Source organism: Populus alba, chromosome 1 (assembly GCF_005239225.2).
Source record: "Populus alba chromosome 1, ASM523922v2, whole genome shotgun sequence".
NCBI classification, from domain to species: domain Eukaryota; kingdom Viridiplantae; phylum Streptophyta; class Magnoliopsida; order Malpighiales; family Salicaceae; genus Populus; species Populus alba.
Window position 1 is genome coordinate 46,370,589 of NC_133284.1, and position 22,830 is coordinate 46,393,418.

Below are 22,830 nucleotides of genomic sequence, written 5' to 3' on the forward strand. Positions count from 1 at the left end.
GATGAATATTATTTTTGGACCTTGTGACCATAGAGTGATTGTTGGTAGGAACTGGCAGAGGATTGGCATGAGAAATTGGAGCAGTAGCTGGAGAAACAGTGGGAGGCAAAGCTGGTTCTGTTTCTGTAGAGGGTGCTGGAGGCGGAGCCTGAGCATTTGTTCCTGTAGTAATCAACATAAGAGGTGCAGATGGTGTGCATGTAGGAATGTGGTTAGGTTGCAACTCATTGGGACATGGGAATTGTGGTACAGTGATCTGATGTGGGAGAGATACAGACATGGAAGGAGAAAATTTATCACTCACAGAGATAGTGGTGTGTGAGTAAGGGAATAAAGTTTCATCAAAGATAACATTGCGAGAGACATAGATTTTACCCGTAGAGAGATCTAAACACTTATACCCTTGATGACAAAGACTATAACCAATAAAAATGCAGGTTTTTTTTATCAAAAATTTAGTTTATTCTTGTTATAAGGTCTTAAGTTAGGCCAGCAGCTACAACCAAACACACGCAAAAAATGATAATCAGGTATCTTAGTATGAAGAATTTCAAAGGGGGATTTGTGGTGTAAAACAGGTGTGAGAAGTCTGTTTATGATATAGGTAGCGGTTTGAAAAGCATCTTCCCAATATATCATAGGTAAATGAGAATGAGCCAACAAGCTTAAACCAACTTCGATAATGTGTCGATGTTTGCGTTCAATAGCGCCATTTTGTTGGTGAGTGTGCGGGCAAGCTAGGTGATGATTAATACCATTTTGGTGAAAATAAGTGTTTAGTCGGCGATATTCCTCACCTCAGTCTGATTGTATGGCTTTTATTTTCCTATCAAACTTTTTTTTCAACATATGTTTGAAAATTTAAAAAGACATGTTTAACATCAGATTTGAGTTGAATAGAAAATAACCAAAGAAACTTGGAATAATCATCAAGAAAGCTAACGTAATATTTAGCACCAGTTGTGGAAGAAACTGATGCAGGTCCCCACACATCGGTGAAAATTAAATCCAAAGGATGCATCAAAATAGAAGTAGAAGTTTTAAAAGGCAAATTATGGCTTTTTTCCATTTGACATTCAGGGCACACATTGTGTGTTTTATTTTTCTCTACAGGAAAAGAAATGAGGGATAACACTTGATTGACCACTGGAGTAGATGCATGGCCAAGTCTACGATGCTACTCATAGGAACAAACACAGGAAAAGGCTTTAGGAAGACTCAAATTATTAGTGAATTGATAAAGTCCTTCATGAAGATAACCCCAATGAAGGACATTCCCCAAGATATTCTTCACAAGAAAATAATATGAGTGAAACTCAAAATAGACGTTATTGTCAACACATAATTGATGCACGAACAATAAATTTTTATGTATTTTAGGAACAAGAAGAATGTTATTAAGAACAACGATAGAAGAGGGAGTGGAAATTTCGGATGTCCCAGTTTTTGAGATTTGCAAACCTTGGCCATTTCCAAATTTAACACAATCTACACCAGCATAGTCGGATTTCTAACGAGTCAAAGTGTTAACATCATTGGTAAAATGATGTGTGGCTCTTGTATCTGCATTCCATGCAGTGTCCCACGTATTGTTTGAGTTGTTACGCATAGCAACAAGACCTTACTTTGTTGGTAGAGGAGGTGCTTCTTGGTAAGATAAATCAAAGCGAAAATAACATTTCTTAGCAAAGTGTCCGATCTTACCACATATCTGGCAAACAACAGATGGTTGATCATGATTCTTATGGCTGGAATTATAACCACCACGACTAGCATGCCCCTTGTCACGAAAACCACCACGCCTTGGAAGATTGTTTTGTCAATAAACAATATTGGCAGAAGGTTGCTGGATGATAAGAGTGAGTTGATGCCTTGACAGACGCGCTTCAGAAGTTAGTAATAGAGAATAAATTTCTTCAAGGGTAATGTCATCAGTGCGTGCTGATATGGAGGCCACAAAGCTGTCATATTCATGGCTGAGTCCTGCAAGAATATATGTTGTAATATCATCATGATTCAGTGGTTGTCCAGCAACGGCCAGTTCATCCATGAGTCTTTTCATGTAATGGAAGTAATCATTGGCTATTTTACTTTCTTTCGTTGCGGTTGCAAGTTGTGTGTGAATTTGTAAGATGCGCGCACGAGAACGAGATGAGAAGGTGTCATCCAATGCATTCCATACAGCTTTGGACGATGTATAAGTGACAATTTGAGCAAGTATTGGCTCTGACAGAGAAGTCATAAGAGTACTTAGAATAAGATTGTCCTGACTAACATATTGAGAGTAGGCTGGGTTTAGACGTTCAGAGACAACAGAATTTTCAGGGTGAGTAACAGAGATGATTTTAGGTGGTTTGGGAATGCTACCATCTATATAACCAAAGAGATCTTGGCCTCTGAAATATGGTATAAGTAGTGCTTTCCAGAGAAGAAAGTTGTCATGGTTGAGTTTGACAGTAGCAACAGAAGGCATGAAAATGATAGAGGAGAAGGGTAGAGTTGTAGGAGGAGAATTTGAGGAAGACATTTAGACATTAGTCTTTTAGAAGCTTTGATATCATATAGAAAAATAATAGCTGATGTATTTAATAGAATTACACGGTTTTCTATCTTATGTTTATTCTATACACATCTTGTATATATAGTATTACAGTGACAACCTCTTCTAACGTATACATTGATATGGTTGGCAAAAGCTGTAGATTTTGAATTCATGAGATCATATCTTCCAGCTATTTATCTGCTGCTGCATTCACGAAGGATAAGTTGTTGCTGGTTCAATCACTGGCAGATCAGAGTCCTGATCTTCATAGGATTGTTTGTCATGATCTTCTGCAATTCTTGTTACTGCATTCACGGGTGGATCAGTATCTTCACCCTTGAATTCAGTAACCATTACTTGATCTTCTATGACAGTTTAGAAATTTAATTGATATTATAATCTGAGCCACAACATCAATTAAATTCTAGTAGCCATCCCACAAGAATTCTAGCAATAAATTTTCTTGTATTTAACTCTAACAAAAAAATTAGTTCTAATGAGATTTATTATTAATTTTGTTAACTTGATATTTAATTTAGTTAATAATTTTGAAGAGAAAAACATTTCAAAATGCTTGAATAATAGGATGAGTTTGATTTTTGGGTGTTTAAAGAAAAAAAAACAAGTGTTCAATGAGTTTTTTTAAAAAAATTTAGAGCTGAGGATGCTAGTTTGAAAAAAAAAATGATTGTTGTGTCTATGTATGTTTTTAATAATATATCATGCTTTGCATTTCTGAAATATAATAAGATGAAATAATGTTATTTAATTTTTTTAAAATAGTATTATTTTGTAAAAAAATTTTAAATTACTGTGTAATTTTTTTTAAAAAAAAATCCAGAAACATTGGAGAAAAGTGGAAGAAAAATATTGCAAAAAGCTTAAAAGAATCTTCATTCTTTCTTAATTCCTTGTATCGGGGTCTCCCTTCCTCCCGAAATATAATTTGTCCTTCATGTAAGAAAATGAACCAAGCCGTGACAGTAGCCTTCGCCCACTCTCATTCCATCATTTCAATATTTCAAAATTTCCCAACGGTCGAATTACTTGCCCCATCTTTCCATAAAAACCATACCATTTTATTAACATTTCCACCCTCCCATCAAAAGATCTCAGCCGTCAACTTTCGTGGGCTCCACATAGTCCACCAACTCGTAAATCAATCCGACGTCCTTAACTCACTCAAGCAGAGATCTAAGACACTTGTAACGTCACGTGTAATAAAAACGTGGCAGTCTCCACACTGGGATTTTTGTTAAAAAAAAAAAACAGGAGAGAAGCGGAGGAGCCAAGAGAACAAACAAAACCCATTAGATTTGAAATGGAAAATTTGGGTTCTTTAGAACAATTCAATCAAGAAACACGAACAGTGTGATTTTTTGTTGTTGAAGGGTTCTTCTTCATCACTTACGAAAGAAACCATAAAATGGATCTGGTAAATAAGGATAGAGATCACTGGGCATTTCTGGTAACTCTCGTACTTCTTTTATTAAAAAAAAAAAAGAGGATTCTAATGGGGTTTATGGTTTTTTCTGTATCTTTGAATGGGTACCCGATTTTTGTTGCATTGTGAAATGTTTTTTCTTTTTGGTTGTTTTTGTCACATGTTTTATGAGGGTCATGTGTGTAGTTTAAGAGGGGTTATCTAACAGGTTTTGATTGAAATTTCGAGGTTCTTTATCTTGAATTTGGTATCTTGGTAGTATCTCTGATAGGGATTTAACATGTTTGGGGCAAGAGATGTTTTATTTCTAATATATTTTTAATCTTGGGGTCCTATTTTGATTATTGATTGTATTTTTTCATTTTTTTTTTTTTTTAGATTTGTTGTAGATTATGTCATGATATACAATGTTGATTTTGGACTTAGTTAATATTCCTGAATTGATTTGAGCATATTTGATGTCTTATTTCCAAAATTTTAGGCTCAGTTGATATCATTTTTTTTTCAATCACATTGCCTTTTGTTTGCTAATGGTGGCCTTTATATTTTATATGGATTTTCACGCATTCATTTATTAGACGTTGTTGATTACGCTCTGATTGTTGATGTATAGGAAGAAATTGAAGCACCAATTTGGCTGGATTTTTTGGTAGAAGCAAAGTCTAACTACCAAGATGTGTTAGTTCATCACTTCCTCTTTGTGTTATGAACTGCTACTAGAATTCCATTTTTTTTCAGAATTCCATGGTAAGCGAAATTCTGCATTTGTGATACTGATACGTTTCTTTTTTCCACATTGCAGAGATGATGAGTGGTTTAGAACTAGCCATCCGTAAGCATCTTTATCCTCCTTGGTTATATTTCTATTTTCCATATTTAGCAGTGGAATTTTTGTTGGTGAAAATCTAAAATAGTGATGCTTATTAACAACTAAATCAATACAGGTTCCACCAATGTTCTTCTCGCCAGTTAAAATCTGCGTTTGCTTATTCTGGTGAGAAGAGTACATCTTCAGATTTTGAGTGTAAGGGGTCATTTTCCCCGAATATTCCATCCTCTGTCTCAAGATCAAGGGGCAAACATTATGCAAGCAAGAAATGGGGAGGAGGTGGTCACGATATTTCAATGAATAAGCAGCATCCAGTTAAGGTGTTAAGTAAGTCTTCGAGGGTGAATTCAGAATCCAAAGACAAAATAAAACCCAAACTAAGCTTAGTAAATTCTAAAGGAACTTCTAGGTCAAAAGTAAGTGTGGTTTCTGGGAAGAGCTTCACTCGAAATGCTAAGGAAACTGATTTAGAAGCCAAATCTGGTCAAGGTGGTACAGAAAGTAGTTTGAATTCTCTGGTGGTTAAGGCAGCTGAAAGCAATACAAGTACTGTTACATCTGAGAGAGATCATCAAGCAAAGCAAAGGAACCTAGAAGTATCAAGTCGAGGATTTGATCACGCAAGTGGGCTTTTGTCAGCTGTCAGGAATGGTCTCAGGAAAAGCTTTGTTACAAGAAAAGCATCAAGGGTGGAGATTAATGATGAGAATAAGCAATTAAGAGATCGCAGATCTTCATCCAGCAAATCTAGTTGGGGATCATCGTCAAACCCTGGTTACGATGCTAAGAGCTCAACACTTGCGTTCAAAGAACAAACTCCAGATAGCAGAAATGTGACAAGGATGACTGAAGCAGCGAGGAAGAAAACAAAAGATTCTGGCATGTCCAAGGCTTCTGATGTTCGAGTTAAGGAGAAGGTCTTTAATTCTAGAAAGGGAGGTATAAGCAATGTTGCAAAGTCAGCTTCCCTAGAAGCTCTGAAATCAAAGGTTAGAATCTGTACAAATTCAAGAGATGTGTGTTGCTAAATTTTCCAAGCCCAGAAACTTTTGGCTCTTTGATAAATTACATGTAAAATAACTTATTGCATTCTATTTTAATGACAGTAATAGGTTGCCAAGATGAGTGACATTTATTAGAATTTTTAATAAATGACTTGTCATAAAGATGGGAACAAGTTGAAATTGTTAAACTTTGCAGGTTCAGAACCAGACCCTTCGTGTAAAAGCGTTGGCAGACCATAGAGGTAATGAACTACACCCATTACTTGGTACCGCAAAAGCCAAGGAGAAGGTGAGAGTCTGCGGGATCAACAAATCGGTAGGCCCTGGAAAAGAAAACGTGACAGGAAAAGCTTCCCTGAGCTTGAATTGCAGCAGCAGAGGGACTAAACTGGATGTGCCACAAAAGGGTGACAAAACAGTGTTGGTTAGACAAAAGGTACGAAATTGTCTGTCCTGAACTTTGATTTTGTTTGCTTCTTTTTTCCTGAAAATTGCATAGTCATCTATGGACATGTGAGGTTCTTTACCATTTCATGAGGATAAAATCATCATGCGGAAATTGAATGAAACTTCACATTTCTTCTTCTTCTTCTTCTTTATTTGTAAGCTAAACATTACACAGCTCATTAGAAGAAGTCTGAAATGGTTAACTAAATTTTGGTAATGAGAAATTTAACAAGAGCCTGCTGTTATAAAGCATCTTGATTTATTTGTCTAAGCCTTTTTTACTTCTACCCTGTGGAAGAAATTTAACAGACTCTAATGCGTTCTAGTGGAAGACATTTGTTTCTTTCTTAAGATGTCTTTGGATTACAAACACAAGTAGGGTTTGGACTGATAAATGTGTAATATGTGGAAGTTGTTCTTTATTGCTCCTGTCCTCGCCAATCCTCATGTTGCAATCAAATTAAAATTGGGAATTTTAGCTTGCAAAGGCAGGAATGAGAAGGAGCACCATTCTTTTATCCCTTTTCCTTCTCTAACCCCACTTGACCTTTCAAAAGAACGCAATAGTACTTGAGGTTGGCAGCTTCATAAGTTGTTCGTGAACGTGGTAACAGTTGAAAATCAAAATTTACTCATTTGAAAAAAAATTCCAATTGTTTGCTTTTGAGTCTGTTGACGGAATTTATTTCCTAGGGAGGATTTCTTATTGGACTTGCATGCAGAGTTATTAAGTGCTGTTATGATGGCATATCGTTGGTGTGGTTTTGCTTTTAGAGTTATTTTAGTTTTATTGTAATGGCTGTTTTCTAAAGTATTTTTTAGTTAGAAATATATTTAAATAATTTATTTTATTTTTTAAAATTTATTTTTAACATTAGTACATCAAAACAAACTGAAAATTAAAAAAAAATATTAATTTAAAATAAAAAACTTTAATTTTTTAAAAGTACTTTTAAAATATAAAAATAAACATACTCTTAATAACCCAATTAGTCTGAAGATGGGATTATCATCAACAAAGAACCGATGCAACATCCCTTATATGATGTTTCTGGTGGATTGCAAATTGAGTGTCATTATTTTGCTCAACTGTGAATTTTTGTATGCCATAGCTTCACACAATCTGATTTTTCAACAAACTTTTGAGCAGGGAAAAGCCAGCAGTCCAACCAAGGGGAGGCATTCAGCAAATTTGAGTCAGAGGAGACACCTCCGATAAACAAAGCATTGCTGGACAGTACATATATTGTAAACCTAATTTCTCTATCAAAGAAACGTGAAATTTCATCCCACTTCTGTTGCTTCCATATCAAACTTGCCATATCCAGGGGCAAATTTTGTTATTATGCCTTTTTTTTTTTTTGGCTGGCCGTGCTTAGCTTTCTTTCGTACAGGCGCCGTGGTTCTTTTCCCTCAGGCCTTGCTATCTGAGCATATACGAACTAGCTGTCAAGAAGCTAAGCAGCTTTCATTTTTTTTATTTATTCCGGCAGGCTGTATTAACAAATAACCTTGCAATTAACTCTTGTATATTTATCTGGATTGTGACTTACTTTGGGATACCACTTGGGTGGGTAAGAGGAGCAAGACCCCACTTGATCATGTAATAAAAAGACCTCAAAGCTGCTTCATATTAGTCATGTTCTATACAAGCTCAAATTTGTACAAGACCACAACAAGCATGCGGCAACTAGCACTCTAGTATGCATCAGCGTCATTAGCTCTGTGGCTTGCCGGTATTAGAAAATACTGCCGGATTAGTGTTTTCTCTTCATTTCCATTACAGAGCGCATGGGTCATCAGCAATTCTTCAAACAAGGATGCACACCAGAATGGGTCCGCGTGATCATAGCAGACCATCTGCTCCACCAGTATCTAGGATAGGAGTGCGAGACCTCAGCTGCTCTTACCTTCTTAAAGCACCATAATTCCTTGTTACCTACAAAAAAGGGGATACTTGTCAGGTTCAAGTAGAACTAAAAAATGTTAATACCTTGAAATTCAAGTATAAATTGCAAATTTGTAAGGTAATCATAAAATAACCCGTGGAGGAGAGATTTCTAAGCTTTGCCATCTGGCAAACTGTGAGATTGACCAATTATGTGGTATTAGCTAATATGCACAAATAAAATTCCCCTAGGCGAAAGAATCTAGAAGTCACCGACCCGAGGTTGAGACTTATTTAATCTCTTTGTCACGTCATCGTCATCGTCGTCATCATCATCATCATCCTTGTTCATGAGCATCCTCTGAAGGGCAGAATTTTCAGATTTTCTTCCCCGCTTTGATGGTGTAGCACCTCTTCCTCTTCCTCTTCCCCTTGCAGCAGCTCTTTTGCGTCCCTTGCCTTGGATGCTCTCATCATCGTTCTGCACAACAGACCAAATCCAGTTACATGTATATTTGATTCAATCCATTTTTGGCACATGCATTAGAATCTATCACATTAACCGAGCAACAGGAGATTCATCTTGATATATGTGCCTGATTCTCAGTTAATCAAGAGCTTCAAAAGTCAAAAGTACTCAGAAACAAAATTTCGAACTTGAACTTTAGCTTTAGATTCGCTTTTAAAACATCTACATTTTACTTCCGGAATATTAAGTTGGACTACAAATGAGACTCTTATTTATAGGAAAGAGGCAATGTCTTGCAACCTGGTCTCCAAGAAAATATTTTGTTCCATCCAATATTATGTTAACTTGGTTAGGTTGAAGCAAAATGAACTGAGGCTGTGTGCTTATAGACAATCACCCACATGATAAGCTTAAACAAAACATGGCCCCATCTTGCAAAATCCATTAGTAAATTAATGGCTTGTAACTAGTTTCCTGAAGATAAATTCAAGATTGCTGTAATTGGTGGATGGTTCCTTCTGTTGCTAGTGGAATCCCTAGTTCTGTTTCTTTCAATTTATTCTGAGTGAAGGTATAAGATTAAGGCACAGGTTTTTTTTTTACACCAATCGAGGTGATATCATGAAAACTTATATTTAAAAGAGTTGAGAAATGAAAAAACAAAGCCAATAATAGCGGCTAGCTGGCCATACCGAGCTATCAGCAACCTCATTCATTCCAAGTTTTTTTGAATCTTCACTTGAAGCTGAATCAACATTTTCATCCTCAACAGCAACACTTCTAACTGATGATGCAGACCTGCAACGCCAAAAATTTGAAGTATGGCCAATGATATGAAAAGTCAGCATGCCCTTTTTGACCAAAAGAACTGCCCAGAATTTAGTGAGGTACCCCCTCAAAGGCTTTGAACAAAAGTGAGCAAATGAAAATTAGGGTATTAATGATACATGAGTATTGTTTAGCAGAGATCCTTAAAACTGTTTAACGCACTTTTTCACAAATTTCGTACACAATGAAGATAAGGCAGCTTCTCTTTAACTCATATTTTTCTGTGAGTGATCAGAGCCTCCAGATTTCCCTGGTTTTGCCATAGTTGGAATTTAAATAAAACTCTGATTTGATAGATGATGCAGGCTATGATTTAATTTCCTTATTTCTTTTCTTGAGATTGTTGATGCTTAGTCCACTAAAAGCTGTCATTTAGATAAATCCCATCCCCTTCAAACATAATTGGCATGTTACTATAAATTCCATCCCTTTCTACATAATCAGACATAAAATAAGAAAAATCAGGGACAAACGCACGAACCTCTGAGACTGGCGAAACCCTAGAGTTGCATCAAGAGTCGTCTGCTTCAAATTACTTGAGCCTCTTCCCCTACCCCTTCCCCTTCCCCTTCCTCTTGCAGAAGTTTTGCCTTTACCAGTTTCTGACACATCATGTGAAGACCTAGAACCAACTCTTGACCCTTTTCGGCCTCTAGTGGTGGATGTGGAGCCAGATATCTGTGCTGCATCTTCCTCATCACTAAATGAAACAGCACTTCCAACTCCAGCACTTGTACTTCTGAAATCCTGAGAGAGAGAGAGAGAGAGAGAGCAGAGGCTCAGACAATTTCTTTTAGCTGGTACAATGAGTTTTTAATAAGAGAAAATATTGGGAATTACTAATGTTATTGCAATGAACTTGGAAAAACCCATTTCGCTTACAAAAATTGAAAATAAGCATGAAGTACCTCCATGGACTGTGCACCGGATGTGAATTGTGCAGCATCAGTGGAGTGTACAGACCTTTCCTTGATGCGTTCCTGCAACAAGTATTATAGTATCATCAAAAAAATATATTCCTGGCTTGGTATATAACTGATTTTACTAGGTAAAATAAAGGCTCAGCATGAGCTTTGAGGAGAGCTTCTGAATGAGTCATTTGGAGCTCATTGTTTGTTGGTTTAACCACCCCAAAAGCATAATGCTAAGGCACCAAAAGTAAATAATGCACGCATACATATATGAAGAAAAAGTATACCTACTGAATAGACACACTAACAGATGTGAAAATTAAAAGTTTCCACAACAAATAAAATCAAATTGAGCAACTGTCAAAGCCTCAAGGACTGAAAAAGTGGCTGCCAACTGCTTTGAAAAATGCAACCACCTGTATATCATGCTTTGGAAAAAGAACTAAGTCCCAGGGATAATTGGACGTTAGTTAACCTTCATGGCAATTAATATTATGAATAATAAGAACATAAAATTCTTGCCTCCAAGCATTCTCCAACTTTAAGAATTAGATCTTCATCTTCAAACTTCATGGTATCTGAATCTTTTGCAATTTTGCTCTGTGGAAGTAAGTTAATAAATCAAAAGCATCAGCAAGAAATATAATGGTTAATAAATCAAAGCATCAGCAAGAAATATAATGTCCCGACACAGTGGTCCACACAAATAACTCAAAGGAGAACCACTAGTAGTCCACAAGAAATTATCCATATAGACTTTGACAGCATAAATGCAGTGATTCAGAAGCAATCCAGTAGATATTCCATGAATTACTTCAAAATGGGAATATATTATGGCATACTTACACGCGTTTCTTGAAGATTATATTGCACGCAAGCATAGAATGCCATCTTATCATCTTTACTAACAAAATTGTGCAATGCAACATCCAAATCATTGACCGGAAGAATCTCCATTTTCTGCAAGAACAGAAATTATCACACAGAATCAAGACTCAAAATTGATTAAAGAAAAAAAAAATGCACTATGTGACTGATTCTAAGCTATTTCTAACTTTATTCCAGGATTTTATGTAGTTCAATTTAATAGAAGGTTGAAAAGAGAATTATATGTTGGATAGAGATCTCTCATATATGGAACCACTAAAGTCATCCTCTAGAACTGGAATAATAAAGCATTACAAGATATTTGGATCCTGTAGATGATATACAGGAACTCCATTTTACTATGATGTTTAATATTCAAACAAGAGTTACCAGGTGAAGTAATGAAGAAATGAAGGACATGATGAGTAAGTACCAGATTATTTTCAGCAACTAAAGCCTCTATGTTTTGTTGATTTAATTCTTCTGGGCGAAGGCGTTCAGTATCATCAAATTTAGCTGCAATTCAAGAAAAACATTATAGTGTTGCTTAAATACACAGCAACAAATTTACGCAATTACTACATTGAAACTGAACTTTTTATTTCTTAAAAAGGTGGGAAAGAAGTACAAGACAAATCCTTGATATTATTTTCAAAACATGTTGGTTCCGTGGCATGAAATATGGACATTATCCGATAAGAAATACTTAAATAAAGAAATCATAAAAAGATTTCAATAGCAACAAGAACTCCGACATGTTTCAATGTCAAAGTTCAACAACTACAGTACCAGAACCATACTAAGCAACCCAAGCTGCAAGGCCACAGGCAGTGCAAAGACCAACTTGAAGGTTCCTTGCAAGCATATAGTTTAAAGTACTTGAGATGATAAACCACAATTTGGGCTTCACTTGAAAGCGATGTTAGTTCCTTCTAGCAACTATACTGCTTTATTACACTAGAAGGTTGCAAAACTTATTTAAAAAAGAAAAAAGAAAAAAGAAGAAGTTATAAATCAAGCCACAACATAAAGGCAATTGTTAAAAGATGAACTTCAGGTTGACCAAGTTCAACTGGAAAATACCTGAAGCTCAAACAACTCAGGCTTCATGTAATGTTGAACAGGGAAGAGATAAGAAAAGAGTGGGGAGAGAGAGAGAGGATGAAGGTGGAGATGGGGAAGAGGAGTCAAGCAATATATATATATAGAGAGAGAGAGAGAGAAAGGCACATACACCATTTTCTTTCTAAGATAAAAATATGAAAATCCCTAACAGGTCCTCCATCACCATGGTAGCACATATAACATTCATCCCTTGAAGAAAAATATTTGTGTTTTAAATTCCCTCCATAGATATGCATTGTTTAATCTTTTGAGTGTACAGGAATGTGTGGAGCTCATCACTTCATACATGCATTTCAAATTTCCTGCTTAGGAATGTGTTGTTAAATGTTTTGTTTCAAGTGTTAGGGCAGAGTCATGAGAATTTAAATTTAGAATTGAACAATTGCACATTATAGATGTAGTTCAAATTTTTTTTTTCAGTATTTGTAGCAGTAATGTGATACAATTGTTTTTTTTATTGGAAAAAATTGTAAAAGTATTATTATATTATAGAAGTGTATAAAAAAAGAATTTTTTAAATATTTATTTTCAATATTTCAAAAGATATTGAACAATCTTTTAACCAAGGTCCACACTATGAGGCAAGAACAAGTCAATTGTTCACACTTCATCCATTAGACCTCCCCAGATCTCATACATGCAGTACTCATTGGGATTCAAAATAAAACCATAACCAAGGCATGCAATTACACATGTGCAGATCCAATTGCAATGAGGCTTAATTGTGCACACATTTAGTAGATATACAAATAATCATACTATCAATACAAAGAAGGTAAACAACATCAATTTGAGGTTTCACAATACCTTCATTCCGCCCCTTCTTAGAAGTCTTTGAGAAAATAAGTATGTCTTGAGGATTTGCAACCTGAAAAAAGTAGAGGAAATTAAGGATCAATGCTCGGATGTACTCAAAATAAAGTGAGCTTAACTCCCTGAATGAGAGGAGTAATGGGCAGAATACCTTTCCCACATACTTCTGTCCAAATCTTTGAGGATTTATTGTCATAAATCCAGAGTAATCTACCTGTCAAATTAACCAGATCAGTCAGCAGATGGATTACAATTGTCCAAGAATAAAGTATCCATTCTCGACACCTTTTGCCATCCCTACTAGAAGGCTTAGGTGCCATTAGCCTCTGCTTATTGTAGACATGCAATCTATGTGAAGTTGCAAATTCCCTAATTTGATTGGTAAAAGAAGCACCAAATGCTTTTTAACCTCTTCAAAGTCAGAAGCATTGCAATATGAGTCAAATAATTTGATTGTAAGGCCAGAATAAAGTTCTGAAAAGTTATTTGAGTTGAACAAGAAATTGTGGCTTCAAATATGGCGGAATGTACCCTGTCCCTAATAATGATGAGTGTGATTTTTTGAAAAATTAAGAACACTTTTTAAGTTTTTTGTTTAATATATGGTAATATGAAGACTTAAGAGCAGGGCCCCAAAGATGATGATGAGAATGACATGTAATAAATAGTATCATCTGTAAGTATAGGCAGATGTTACCTTAATCCGAACTAAGGGAAGCTTGAGCTCTGATCTGCTAACAGCCTTTTTGCTAGATTTCTCTATCAGATTTCTGACCTACAGTAGAAGTTATGATGATACAGTTAGCAAATGCACAGCACCAATGAAGTCTATGATAAAGTGGTAAGATGGCATGATAACCTAAAATATCCAAAATTGTCCTTTCCAATCGTAGGAAACAGGACTTACCACTTTGTCTAAATGTTCAAGAATTGAATTCTGATCATTGGGATCAATGTCAGATTCATCCTTTAATACAATCTGCATGATGAACCTAAGCAAGTTAGTAAAGTTCTTTCACAGATGAAGTAAGAAAGTCATTAGGTTACCTCTTTATATTACCTCTTTATATTCAAAAGGCCTCACAGAAGTCAAAGGTATCTTGGTTGGGCGATATTGATTTCCCTACAAGAAAAACACATCAAGAAAACACTGTAAAACAAAAGGTACCACATCTATTAAAAGGATGTTTTCTCCAAGGTTTTCCTATAGGCTACCTTAATTTCTAGAAGCAGCACATGCTTCGGCTTTGATTCTCCATCAATCAGTGATGTTGCAACTGATGAACCTGGTTGCGTTATGTGAAAACCCATCCCTGGAACTTCCTTTTAAATCAAAACCCATCTTCAATTCAGTGAGATGCGGACAAAAAAGATAGTTGAAAAAAAAATGCTAGTGGCACCTGTGGATCAACAAGGCATTCATGTTCATGACCCCACACTATGAAGTCCAGGAACCTTGGTAGAAAATGTTCATTTATAGCATTTTTTGGGTTTGTTTTCACTCTGCAGACCACAATAGAAGATTCAGAATATAAAAAAATTACAATACAAGATACAATTTTAATAATTCTAATAGACAATGTGAACATCAAAATGTCCAGGTTAGGTAAAATTTCAAAGACAAATCTAGACATTTCCTTTTCAAGAAAAGCAGGCAAAAACACATACAGACACTTTCACACACTCGTACACACTAATACTGTTTCACTCACACACAACCTGTTCTGATGAAGTACCAGCATGTTGAACCAGTCTGACACTAGACAGCCTTCTTGGGCTTCAGGTCTCATCCACTGCACAGCATGTGGTGTCTGAGAAATTAAAGACAAACCAAACAGATAGGTGAGTACCTCAAATAAGAAATTAAACAGCAGAAAAAGTTTCATACTAAATACCTGAAACATTCTATTAAGCCGTTCATCCCGAATGTTCCCAAGACCATAAAGAGCCACAGCTGTTGAACCCTGCAAATCAAATTAACAACAGGTCATTTCTAAAGTATTTAAAATACCCCATGCATCCTGCTAAATTTATCCACTAACATACCTTCCTAACAAGGATGGGGTAAAGTGTGATCTGACCCACTCCAGAACCCTCAAGTGCCATTTTTCCAAAATAGTTCACTAGATTGCATGCTGACAGGATATCTACTGCAGAAAGGTTGTCCTGCACCAATGACCAGAGTAAGGAGCACAAGATGTGTTGTACTCAAGAGCAGTTGAAATATATGGTTGAATAAATGCATCAAATTTGTTTAAAGAAGTTTATTTCCATTGCCAGAACAGACAGCGAAAAATTGTCATCTTAAATTAGCATTGAATAAAAAAGCCAGCAGATCCTTGTGCGCCACTTAAAAGTGAACACAAGCAGCAATAGTTATCTGCACTCTAAATTTACTTAGGAAAACCATGTTACCATAAATCCATACCACTCCAGCAGGATCATCATGATTTCCATGAATACTGAACACTGGCAAGCCAACATTGAAGTGTGGATCTTCATAATTTACGTGGCCAAATCTGATACAATACAATAAAGGTTGTTACGCACTACCAAGTATATTTGAAGAGTTGCACCTTGATTTTTCTGCAAAGAATCAAGTGTGTTTGTGTCTCCATACATATAGCCTGAATAGTGTTTCTATCATTGAACATATAAATGAAAAACAAAAAATGTTACAACATAACAAAAAAACACAAAATCATGATATGGATATCCTAAAAATACAGTCCGGCTTTACATTTACTCAACTTAATAGAATAATGAACTAAGTCATGGTGACAACATGGATAAGAATCCAGAGGTCAACTTATACATGAAGTCATTAGCTCTCTTTCAAAATGAATTGGAAGCAGAAAATCACTTTCCAGCCAAAGAAAAGAAATGAAATACCAGTGGATTAAATTCTTACACGTTTGCAAAATTTACAGTCTGGTCACTAACAACTTGGAACTGAACTGGTTGATCATTGAGGCAATGACGGCGAAGAATCTCAATGGCCTTAACTAATGTCGACCTTGAGGGCTTATTCTCATGAAACAGATCACCGCCAAGGAGTAAGAAGTCCACCTGTTACCAAATAGAAGTCACGCAGTAAACCTCGATGCTATTTGCAAGAAGTTTGATGTATGATTATTGAATATGAGAATTACTGCCCCTCGGTCAAAAGAGAACATGCTTCTCTATGCCTTAGCCCTCACAAAGTAGATCATTGTTTAAGAAAAGTATATCTATAAATACAAGATATAGCAAGAACTTTCAAACCAGCTGGCACATTACAAAACCAAATAAATAGCGCACACAAACAAAATTACCTTCTTCTGCTCAGCTATGGAGCATATCTCTTCGAAAGCCTGGAAAGAATCATGCCGCCGTACTTCATCCTTCTCCATATATCCTAGATGACAATCCGTTGCAACAAGTATTCGAAGCGTATTTGCAACATCATCCCTGGGAAACCCATTTCAATATAATCACAAAAACAAAAATTCTAAAATAAATGTAAAAAATTCCCAGCTACCAAGACTTGCTAGCAGTACAGCACAATGAGATTGAAAAAAAAAATTCAAAATTTTCAGCCAATCTAAGCCTCTTTGGTTTAAAATTTCATCTTTTTTTAAATGCGATTAATTTATTTTTCTCTCTAACTTGAAATCAGATATTAAATGTTAAATTAAAAAAATAAACTGAGAGAGAGAGAAATTCACCTTGACAAGTCTCCCATGGTCCTTCCTCTTCAAAAACCTAAAAACACAAAGAGCAAATAAAAACAACAATAATGTAAATTTAAAATTAAAAAAATACCTAAGATCCTAGATAGAAACTCAAAATCACTTGTTTATCAAAAAAAGTTCCACAAATCAGGACTTCTGAAGATATAATAGCAAGTAAATACAAACACGAATGAAAGAGCTAAAAAGCAAGGAAGCGCACGCTGTTTGGTTGCCGAGAAAAGAAAAACATTACAGAGAGACATTTTTTTACCGTTTGATTTTGGGATTGAAAGGAGCAGAAAGGGTTTTGCGGTGGCGGGGAATTTCAAAGAAGAAAGGAAGACACTCAGAAATGGGCAGAAAACAGTCCCCCACATTTCTCTCTCCCTTTTTTTTTTTTTTTTTTTTTTTTTTACTGGGTTGCTATTTAGTTTAATTTTTAGATAATTATTTTTTTCTAATAAAAAAATATTCAAACATTATTAACATAATTTTTAATAAAAAAAAGTTATTTAATTATAAATTTAAAATATGACATGTATGGAATATATTTTTTAAAATATTAATATGAAACATGTTTGAAAACTTTTTCTTTTAAAATATTAATATAATGATATATTATATCAACCCGAGTTATTTTATCGAAATTCATAATCTAAATTATGAAGATCAAAATAATTCTATAAAAAATAAATTAAAATTAATTATAAAAATAAATTCCTAATTAATTCAATGTTAAATAATAAAATTAAAAAAAAATAACAAAAACAACTAACCGATTATGAATATAATTATAATTATTATATTATAACATATATTAACTGTTTTTTTTTTTTTGCCTTTTTTTTTTCTTTTAATAAAATTTTTTTGTAGATTTAGTTTGTAATGTTAATTTTTTATTTATTTAGATATCAGACTTTCATGACACAGATCTTGGGTTTGATAGCTTAATCTGGTTTGACGGGTTAACTCATAATTGTTTTTCTTTTTAATTAATTTTTTTTGTTTTAGTTTAGTTTGTTAATGTTAATTTTTTTTTCTATTTAATTATGACTTTCATGACACATATCTCGGACTTGACAGGTTAACTTGGTTTGACAGGTTAACTCAGTTAATTTTGGGTAAACCCGTCAATTTTTTTTTTCTATTTAGTTATTAAACTTTCATAGGCGCGGATCCCGAAGTTTGATGGTTTAACCTGGTTTGACGGGTTAACCCGAGAAATTGTTTTTTTTAATTAATTTTTTTCGTTTAGTTTAGTTTATTAATGTTAAATTTCTTTATATTTAATTATCAGACTTTTATGACATATATCTCGGGCTTGACAAGTTAACTTGGTTTGACGGGTTAACCCTGTTAATTATGGGTAAACCCGTCAATTTTTTTTTTCTATTTAATTATCAAACTTTCATAACACGAATCTTAGGTTTGATAGGTTAATTTAGTTTGAAGGATTAACTCAATTAATTCAGATTTTTTTCTTTTTCTTCATTAGTTTTTTTTTTTATTGGTTTTTTTTTTTTGATTTTTTTTTTAATTAATCTATTTAATTATCATACTTTTATCACACGACTTACAGTAAAAACCTACATCCAATGCTCTTAGGTTCAGTGTCACAACCAGACTCATTTAAACTTAAGTCATGTAAATTTAATATTATTATAAATATTACTCTAAAGTCAAATATTATAGTTAAACCCAAGATTCTTGGATATAACTTTATAAAAAAACTTAACATTTTTAAATTTTATTTTTTTAATATTTTTTATATTAAAAAATTAACTCTTAACATCACACAAACACAATTCATGTAACTAGTAAAATAAATAAAAGGCGTGGGGAAGCCTTTTAGAGTATTACTTAATTATTAATTATGATTGCCATGGGAGAAGACTTGATTGCCGTTTTAGTCAAAGTTCGATGAAAAAACCCCCCCCCCAACTTGTGTCTTTCTGACACGTCTTGAGACGTCTTCTTTTGTTACAACTCGTCTCGTACAAAAACGAAAACGGGAGACGTCCTTTGACCACCATAGCCCTTCTTTTTCTTGTAGCCCCAAGCTTCCAAGAAAGCCCACCACACACACACACACATATATACACACACATATGGAGAGGCTTTGCACCATCTCATATCCAAATTGAGCTCCCTTCCCACCAACTGAAGAGACTGTATTAGGCTATTAGCTCTGTAGAGAGGGGAAAAAAAAAGGAAATGGCTGACAGCCAGAGCCCAAATCTTGCTTTTGAAAAAGAAAGGTTGGTATTTTCTTCTTTTTTTCATTCAGTTTAATTTCCTTTTCCGTTTATTGATCTTCACTGACTTTAATTTTTCTTCTACTGTAATCTATTCCTGTTCAAGTCTCAATAACAAAACTAGCCTTAGTGTTGATCCATCTGGTCTTTGTTTCCTTTGCTCAGAGTGTAGGAAACGAAGTCAAAATTTCCTCTTTAAAAGTTACATTTTGGGCTAATGACATTGACTTTGCCATTTTGACAGCATCATTATTGTGCAACATGGGATCTTTGCCCTTCTCCTCAAGACGTCAAACAATTATATCCAAGTGAAGTACCAATCAGTTCAAGCGTCCCCCTGGGACACACACAATCTTATCATGTTCATTTTCCTCCTGGCTCTGTTTATATATGCCACGGCATTGGTGGTTGAGGTTATGCTCCGAGCTTCTGAATCAATCCATCACACACATGTTGGCAACATCCGCCTCTTTGCTGGCGGCTTTGCTGCAATTTTGCTGCTAGCAATTCTTTATCCAATCTTGGGCTGCATCATTTCCTTGATGTGGGTCTGTTTATTTGTGAAAATAGCATTCGAATCATTCCAGGAGTTGTACAGCATTTTATGCCAAACAGTTGTTGGGGTACTCCACATGTCGAGCAAGCTCATTGGAAGTGTGAGATGCCTTGAAGAAGAGGAAACAAACCAGCCGCCTGCGGAGGTCCTTTAAAAATCATGGGTTGTGTAGAAATATATGTTTTTGTATCACATGTCATTGTATTTTGGAGATATGTATGTACTTTACTTGATTAGTGGGTCAGTAAATAAGCGTTTTCACAAGAGATCTGTGTTAAAGAATCTACTTGTTCATGTTATCTGGAAATTGAAATATGAGAATGTGAGAATTACTGCCCCTGGGTCAAAAGAGAACATGCTTCTCAATGCCTTAGCCATCACAAAGTAGATCATTGTTTTAGAAAAGTATATCTATATATACAAGATATAGCAAGAACTTTCAAACCAGCAGGCACATCACAAAAGCAAATCAATAGCACACACAAACAAAATTACCTTCTACTGCTCAGCTATGGAGTATGTCTCTTCGAAAGCCTGGAAAGAATCATGCCGCCGTATCTCATCCTTCTCCATATACCCTAGATGACAATCCGTTGCAACAAGTATTCGAAGCGTATTTGCAACATCATCCCTGGGAAACCCATTTCAATATAATCACAAAAACAAAAACTCCAAAATAAATGTAAAAAATTCCCAGTTACCAAGACTTGCCTTACAGTATAGTATAATGAGATTGGAAAAAAAAAATCAAAATTTTTAGCCAATCTAGGCCTCTTTGGTTTAAAATTTCATCTTTTTTTATATGCGATTAATTTATTTTTCTCTCTAACTTGCAATCAGATATCAAATATTAAATTAAAAAATAAACACAGAGAGAGAGAGAGAGAAATTCACCTTGACAAGTCTCCCCCGGTCCTTCCTCTTCAAAAAAACACAAAGGGCAAATAAAAAAAAAAAAAAAAAAACAGTAATGTAAATTTAAAAATAAAAAAAATAACTAAAATCCTGGATAGAAACTCAAAATCACTTAAATATCAAAAACAAGTTCCACAAATCAGGACTTCTGAAGATATAATAGCAAGTAAATACAAACACGAATGAAAGAGTTAAAAAGCAAGGGAGCACACGCTTTATGGTTGCCGAGAAAAGAAAAACATTACAGAGAGACATTTTTTCACCGTTTGATTTTGGTATTGAAAGGAGTTGAAAGGGTTTTGCGGTGACGGGGAATTTCAAAGAAGAAAGGATGACACTCAGAAAAGGGCAGAAAATAGCCCCCCAATTTTCTCTCTCCCTTTCTTATTTTTTTTGGGTTGCTATTTAATTTAATTTTTAGATAATTATTTTTTCTAATAAAAGAATATTCAAACATTATTAACATAATTTTTAATGAAAAAAAGTTATTTAGTTATAAATTTAAAATGACATATTAAATATCTCTTTTAAATATTAATATGAAACATGTTTGAGAACTTTTCTTTTTAAATATTGATATAATAATATCTTAAATTAACTCAACTTAATTTTTTAAATTCATAATCAAAATTATAAGATCGTTATAACCTTATAAAAAATAAATTATGAAAATTAATTTTAATTAATTAAATGTTAAGTAATGAAATTGATAAAAAAAACCATACGAGTTAGCTACATTTAATTTGCAAACTCTTAACCTGCGTTATGAGATTAGAATAAACTCATAGAAATTAAATTGAAAAAAAATAATACAAAACTCAATTTCCAACCACTTCAATATTAAAAGGATGAAAAAAAAACCAATTAAAAGAAGAAAAAAGAAAAAAAAGAGTCAATCTAAGCTCTCTTGTTATAGTTATCACCTAAGTCATAAAATCGAGATAACTTCGTTCAGAATAAATAAATAAAAAATTATGAAATTTAATTTTTAATAAATCTAATATTAAAGATTGAAATCGAGAAAAAAATAAATTTATGAGACCGAGAGAACTCCAAAAACACAAATTGAAGAAAATTACACATCTCAATTCTCAAACAACCTTATATTAAAAGATGAAATTAAAAATAATAATTAAAAAAAGATACTAGGTTGTTGTAGGGTGAAACTGAAAAAAAAAATCAATTAAAAAATGATAAGAAAAAATAAATAAATTGAGTGAGCCAATGTTAATATGTCAAACACACAACCCAGTCATGATATCTTGATAACAACATGAAAAAAAAAAAAAAAAAATACGAGCAACAATTAAAAAATATTATAGTAAAAAACGGAACCCAAAAAAATTGAACACACAACCCAATCTTAATATCAGGATAACTCTCCATGAACTTTTTTTTTTAAAAAAAATCACAATCAACAATTAAAAAATATTCAAGTTAAGAAAGAAACCTAAAAAATTTTAACATAGCGAACCAATCAAACTCACGATCTAAGTAATGAGATCGGTATAATTCCATAAAAAAAATTAAAAAAAGGTATGAAATTTCAATTTTCAACTAACTCAATATTAAAAAATAAAAAAAAAATCAATTAGAAATAAACAAAAAAAAATTGACACGGATCAACTCATGTTTACCTACTAAACTCATAACTTAAGTCGTGCAATCGAGATAAATTCATTAAAAAAACACTATAAAACTCCACTTCTAATATAATATATTTAACATTGAAAGTTGAAATTAAGAAGAAAAAAAATTAAATATATGAGATCATTATATGACTTAACATAAAGAAAAAAAAATAAGAAGTAAATTTCCGAAACAATTTAATACAAAATAATAAAATTAAATAAAAAAAAGATAGGGTTGTTGAAGGGTTAAATTAAAAAAAAAATATTATAAAAAAACAAAACAGAATTCTAATAAATAATATTTTGCAGGTGTGAGCATAGTAATTTAGCTACATCTTCTAATATTTTACGAGATACATGCCCACGCGCTGCCACGAGCTTATAAAACAAATATATTTGATAATGTTATAATTGTAAATTAGCTCTAAATAAGTACTAGAAACTAAAGGTATGGTAGAGTCAATATTTCATGACGGAAAAAAAAATTGTGTTGGTGATAAAAAAAACTTAGAAACTGAACAAAATGATTTGTAGTAATCCACAGTGTTTTGGGAGGAAAGATATAGTGCTTTCACCACATGATTTAGCTTTTC

The 22,830-nt window shown here is 33.9% G+C and overlaps 2 protein-coding genes, 2 long non-coding RNA genes and 1 other non-coding gene across 6 annotated transcripts; 2 read left to right on the forward strand and 3 right to left on the reverse strand.

Annotated features, from left to right (window-relative positions):
* Positions 1-1,886: 1,886 nt before the first annotated feature.
* Positions 1,887-2,023, reverse strand: LOC118058620 (small nucleolar RNA Z247). Its single transcript, XR_004689201.1, has one exon. It is a non-coding gene; the product is annotated as a small nucleolar RNA Z247 (small nucleolar RNA).
* A 1,633-nt stretch (positions 2,024-3,656) lies between these two features.
* LOC118058603 (uncharacterized) lies at positions 3,657-7,846 on the forward strand. The gene is made up of 6 exons (XM_035071327.2): positions 3,657-4,010; positions 4,600-4,664; positions 4,789-4,818; positions 4,931-5,804; positions 6,016-6,255; positions 7,417-7,846. Exons 1-6 carry the CDS (start codon positions 3,969-3,971, stop codon positions 7,483-7,485), a joined length of 1,320 nt encoding a protein of 439 aa, XP_034927218.1. The 5' UTR covers positions 3,657-3,968; the 3' UTR covers positions 7,486-7,846.
* Positions 7,847-7,868: 22 nt separating this feature from the next.
* On the reverse strand, positions 7,869-17,279 carry LOC118058602 (double-strand break repair protein MRE11). Of its 2 annotated transcripts, XM_035071326.2 has the most exons (23): positions 17,152-17,279; positions 16,875-16,911; positions 16,482-16,617; positions 16,079-16,236; positions 15,596-15,686; positions 15,214-15,333; positions 15,063-15,131; positions 14,887-14,978; positions 14,568-14,670; positions 14,383-14,490; positions 14,228-14,290; positions 14,075-14,146; positions 13,865-13,942; positions 13,319-13,381; positions 13,162-13,222; positions 11,663-11,745; positions 11,209-11,322; positions 10,885-10,962; positions 10,360-10,431; positions 9,933-10,198; positions 9,316-9,421; positions 8,432-8,635; positions 7,869-8,242 (listed from the first exon to the last, which is right to left on the reverse strand). In XM_035071326.2, the coding sequence occupies exons 2-23, from the start codon at positions 16,889-16,891 to the stop codon at positions 8,066-8,068; spliced, it is 2,331 nt and encodes a 776-aa protein (XP_034927217.1). In that variant the 5' UTR covers positions 16,892-16,911; positions 17,152-17,279; the 3' UTR covers positions 7,869-8,065. The 2 variants fall into 2 exon arrangements, with proteins under 2 accessions (XP_034927217.1, XP_034927216.1); XM_035071325.2 differs by lacking the exons at positions 7,869-8,242; positions 8,432-8,635; positions 9,316-9,421 and having other exon boundaries at positions 9,723-10,198; positions 17,101-17,262.
* Positions 17,280-18,963: 1,684 nt separating this feature from the next.
* On the forward strand, positions 18,964-19,973 carry LOC118058604 (uncharacterized). Its single transcript, XR_012169806.1, has 2 exons — positions 18,964-19,138; positions 19,380-19,973. It is a non-coding gene; the product is annotated as an uncharacterized lncRNA (long non-coding RNA).
* Positions 19,688-20,992, reverse strand: LOC118058607 (uncharacterized). Its single transcript, XR_004689200.2, has 3 exons — positions 20,586-20,992; positions 20,187-20,322; positions 19,688-19,828 (listed from the first exon to the last, which is right to left on the reverse strand). It is a non-coding gene; the product is annotated as an uncharacterized lncRNA (long non-coding RNA).
* Positions 20,993-22,830: the final 1,838 nt, after the last annotated feature.

Coding starts and splice junctions, on each gene's coding strand:
- LOC118058603 (XM_035071327.2), top strand. CDS start 3,969: ATGGATCTGGTAAATAAGGATAGAGATCACTGGGCATTTCTG. Junction 4,011..4,599: donor GAGATCACTGGGCATTTCTG/GTAACTCTCGTA, acceptor GTTGATGTATAG/GAAGAAATTGAAGCACCAAT. Junction 4,819..4,930: donor TGGTTTAGAACTAGCCATCC/GTAAGCATCTTT, acceptor AAATCAATACAG/GTTCCACCAATGTTCTTCTC.
- LOC118058602 (XM_035071326.2), bottom strand. Junction 16,237..16,481: donor CCATAGCTGAGCAGAAGAAG/GTAATTTTGTTT, acceptor ATTTGGTAACAG/GTGGACTTCTTACTCCTTGG. Junction 14,291..14,382: donor TGCTGCTTCTAGAAATTAAG/GTAGCCTATAGG, acceptor TTTTTCTTGTAG/GGAAATCAATATCGCCCAAC.